Below are 2,903 nucleotides of genomic sequence, written 5' to 3' on the forward strand. Positions count from 1 at the left end.
TGGAAAAGGACATTTGGCAACATACTGGAGTCTGTCTGCATTGCGCATTACACATCCACTCACTCACTCACCCACTCACTCTCTCCCTCGCTCACCCTCCCTTCCTCTCTCTCTCTCTCTCTCGCTCTCTCTTTGTATGTGTCTCCACTGTTCTGCTGCACCGCTTTGAGGAGCACTGCAAGTTTGCTGTTGTCTGACGGCAGTAGGATGTGTATTGTGGATGTATTTTATTCTTGCTGTATGAATGTGAGGCTGTAATGTGAGATCTATTTTTAATTACACATAGGAGGTTTTGCGCAGATCTTTCCTGCACTGTTCCTCAATCTGACTGCCCACGTAAGTACAAAGACAGTCATTTTATAACATCCCCATTGGCATCATTTGGTATCACTCTCATTCTCTTCGTTATAAATGAATAATAATCATATTGGCGAATAGTGTCCTGACATTTGCTGAGAGCTAGTTAAAAAAAAAAAATTAAAATATAATGATAAAGTACCATATTGCATGTTTTGAGTATGTGTGTGTGTATATACAAGAGCAAGAGCATATGTTCTCTACATAGCTGTCTCACAAGAGGAAATGTTCTGTCTGCTTCTGTAGGGTTAAACTTGCTTTCAGGACACTTGGAAAATCTATTTGACAAGCAAGTCCATTTCAAATTAATTTCACCCAATCAGATCTTATTTGATCCTTAGAATCGTATTAGATATTATTGTGCAGTCTTAACCAGAACGTTATGTGCATTGTACTAGAATATCTTGCTAGTAGACTGAAGAAATTCACTGAGCAAAGATGTTTAAAATCTGATATTTTCTTAGACTGACAAATCGTGATGGTCCTGTTGGGAACTTTGTGTTCTGAAAAACCTTTTATTTTATTTTTGAATATGATTCAAAATTTACTTTAGGATCAGTAGAAATTTCTTATCACTTCCCTGTGGATTTTTTTTTTTTTATCTAGGTACAGGACATATTTCATCTCTGTCATGGTATCTGAGGTATCCCATTACTCCCCTTAATTTTCTGGCTGACTATGAAGTAGATGCAGAGCTCCACTGGACATGGAGATGGTCGACATTTGGTGGAACATGATGCTGGATGTCCTGTTGGGTCATTGACTATTCAAACTGCAGGGCATTGGATGCGTACTCAACCCACCTGAACATCCACTGCCATCCAGTACTGCGAGTTTGATCTCCAGGATGACTGTGGTGGTTGCTGGAGATAATATAGATGAGACGTCCTCCACTCTGCAGGGGCAACCACAGGACTCGCAGTATTCCCCCGAGTGCTGCGAGCGGGTGGTAATCAACATCTCAGGGCTGCGCTTTGAGACACAACTCAAGACGCTTGCCCAGTTCCCAGAGACCCTACTAGGCAATCCCAAAAAAAGGATGCGCTACTTTGACCCTTTAAGGAATGAGTACTTCTTTGACAGAAACCGCCCAAGTTTTGATGCCATACTCTACTACTATCAGTCAGGGGGGAGGTTAAGAAGACCAGTCAATGTACCCTTGGATATGTTCTCTGAGGAAATAAAGTTTTATGAGCTTGGAGAGGAAGCTATGGAAAAATTTCGAGAAGATGAGGGCTTTATTCGTGAGGAAGAGCGCCCACTGCCGGAAAATGAGTTTCAGAGACAGATTTGGCTGCTGTTTGAGCATCCCGAGAGCTCAGGACCTGCCAGAGGGATCGCAATTGTCTCTGTCATGGTTATTCTCATTTCTATTGTCATATTTTGCTTGGAGACTTTACCAGAGTTGAAAGAGGATCCACATGGACGGCTCCAGGTGATAGGCAACAGCACATTCTACTACAAACCAAATATTTTTACCGATCCGTTCTTTGTCGTGGAGACACTCTGCATCATTTGGTTTTCTTTTGAGTTGATTGTCCGTTTTTTCGCTTGCCCAAGTAAACCTGCCTTCTTCAAAAACATGATGAACACGATCGACATAGTGTCAATCATTCCATATTTCATAACGCTCGGAACGGAGTTGGCAGAGGACCCCGACGGTGGAAAGGAGGTGAAGGGTGGAGGAGAGCAGGCCACATCTCTAGCCATTCTCAGGGTTATCCGCTTGGTTAGGGTGTTTCGGATATTTAAGTTGTCCAGACACTCCAAGGGGCTTCAGATCTTGGGCCAGACTCTGAAAGCCAGCATGCGTGAGCTAGGACTTCTCATCTTTTTCCTTTTCATCGGCGTAATCTTGTTTTCCAGCGCGGTGTATTTTGCCGAGGCCGAAGAGAAGGATTCCTTCTTCACAAGTATCCCAGACGCTTTCTGGTGGGCGGTGGTTTCGATGACAACCGTGGGGTATGGAGACATGTACCCTGTTACGATTGGGGGCAAGATAGTAGGCTCTCTATGTGCCATTGCTGGAGTGCTAACGATTGCGCTTCCAGTGCCTGTGATTGTGTCCAACTTTAACTATTTCTATCACAGAGAAACCGAAGGAGATGAACAGGCACAGCTCCTCACAGTGAGCAACCCGAACATCGCGTCCGACTCCAACTCCAGTCGTCGCAGCTCGTCTGTCGTCAGCAAGTCAGAATACATGGAGATTGACGATGACCTCAATAACAGCATTGATAATTTTCGAGAGGCGAACCTGCGAACTGGCAACTGCACAGTTGCGAATCAGAACTGTGTAAATAAAGGGAAGCGTCTCACAGATGTATAGATTTCCAGTGTAATACTAGGCCATTACAAGACTGTACATATTGTAGTCTATTCATATATCAGAATGCTTAAACTGGGCCTCTGATAATGTATTATTTCATTGCGTATGTTTGATCTCAATTCCACAAGAATTGCTTCGATTCTGTTTGAAGAACAGAATGGTAGTCTAAAATATGCCTATCGACACCAATTAGTAAAAGACAGAATAACTATTAATC

The 2,903-nt window shown here is 43.1% G+C and overlaps 1 protein-coding gene across 1 annotated transcript; it reads left to right on the plus strand.

Annotated features, from left to right (window-relative positions):
• Positions 1-1,204: 1,204 nt before the first annotated feature.
• kcna1b (potassium voltage-gated channel, shaker-related subfamily, member 1b) lies at positions 1,205-2,686 on the plus strand (the record flags this gene model as incomplete). The annotated part of the gene is made up of 1 exon (XM_081364472.1): positions 1,205-2,686. The coding sequence occupies one exon, from the start codon at positions 1,205-1,207 to the stop codon at positions 2,684-2,686; it is 1,482 nt and encodes a 493-aa protein (XP_081220598.1).
• Positions 2,687-2,903: the final 217 nt, after the last annotated feature.

Source organism: Scardinius erythrophthalmus, assembly GCF_964197995.2.
Source record: "Scardinius erythrophthalmus genome assembly, chromosome: 4".
Lineage (NCBI taxonomy): Eukaryota > Metazoa > Chordata > Actinopteri > Cypriniformes > Leuciscidae > Scardinius > Scardinius erythrophthalmus.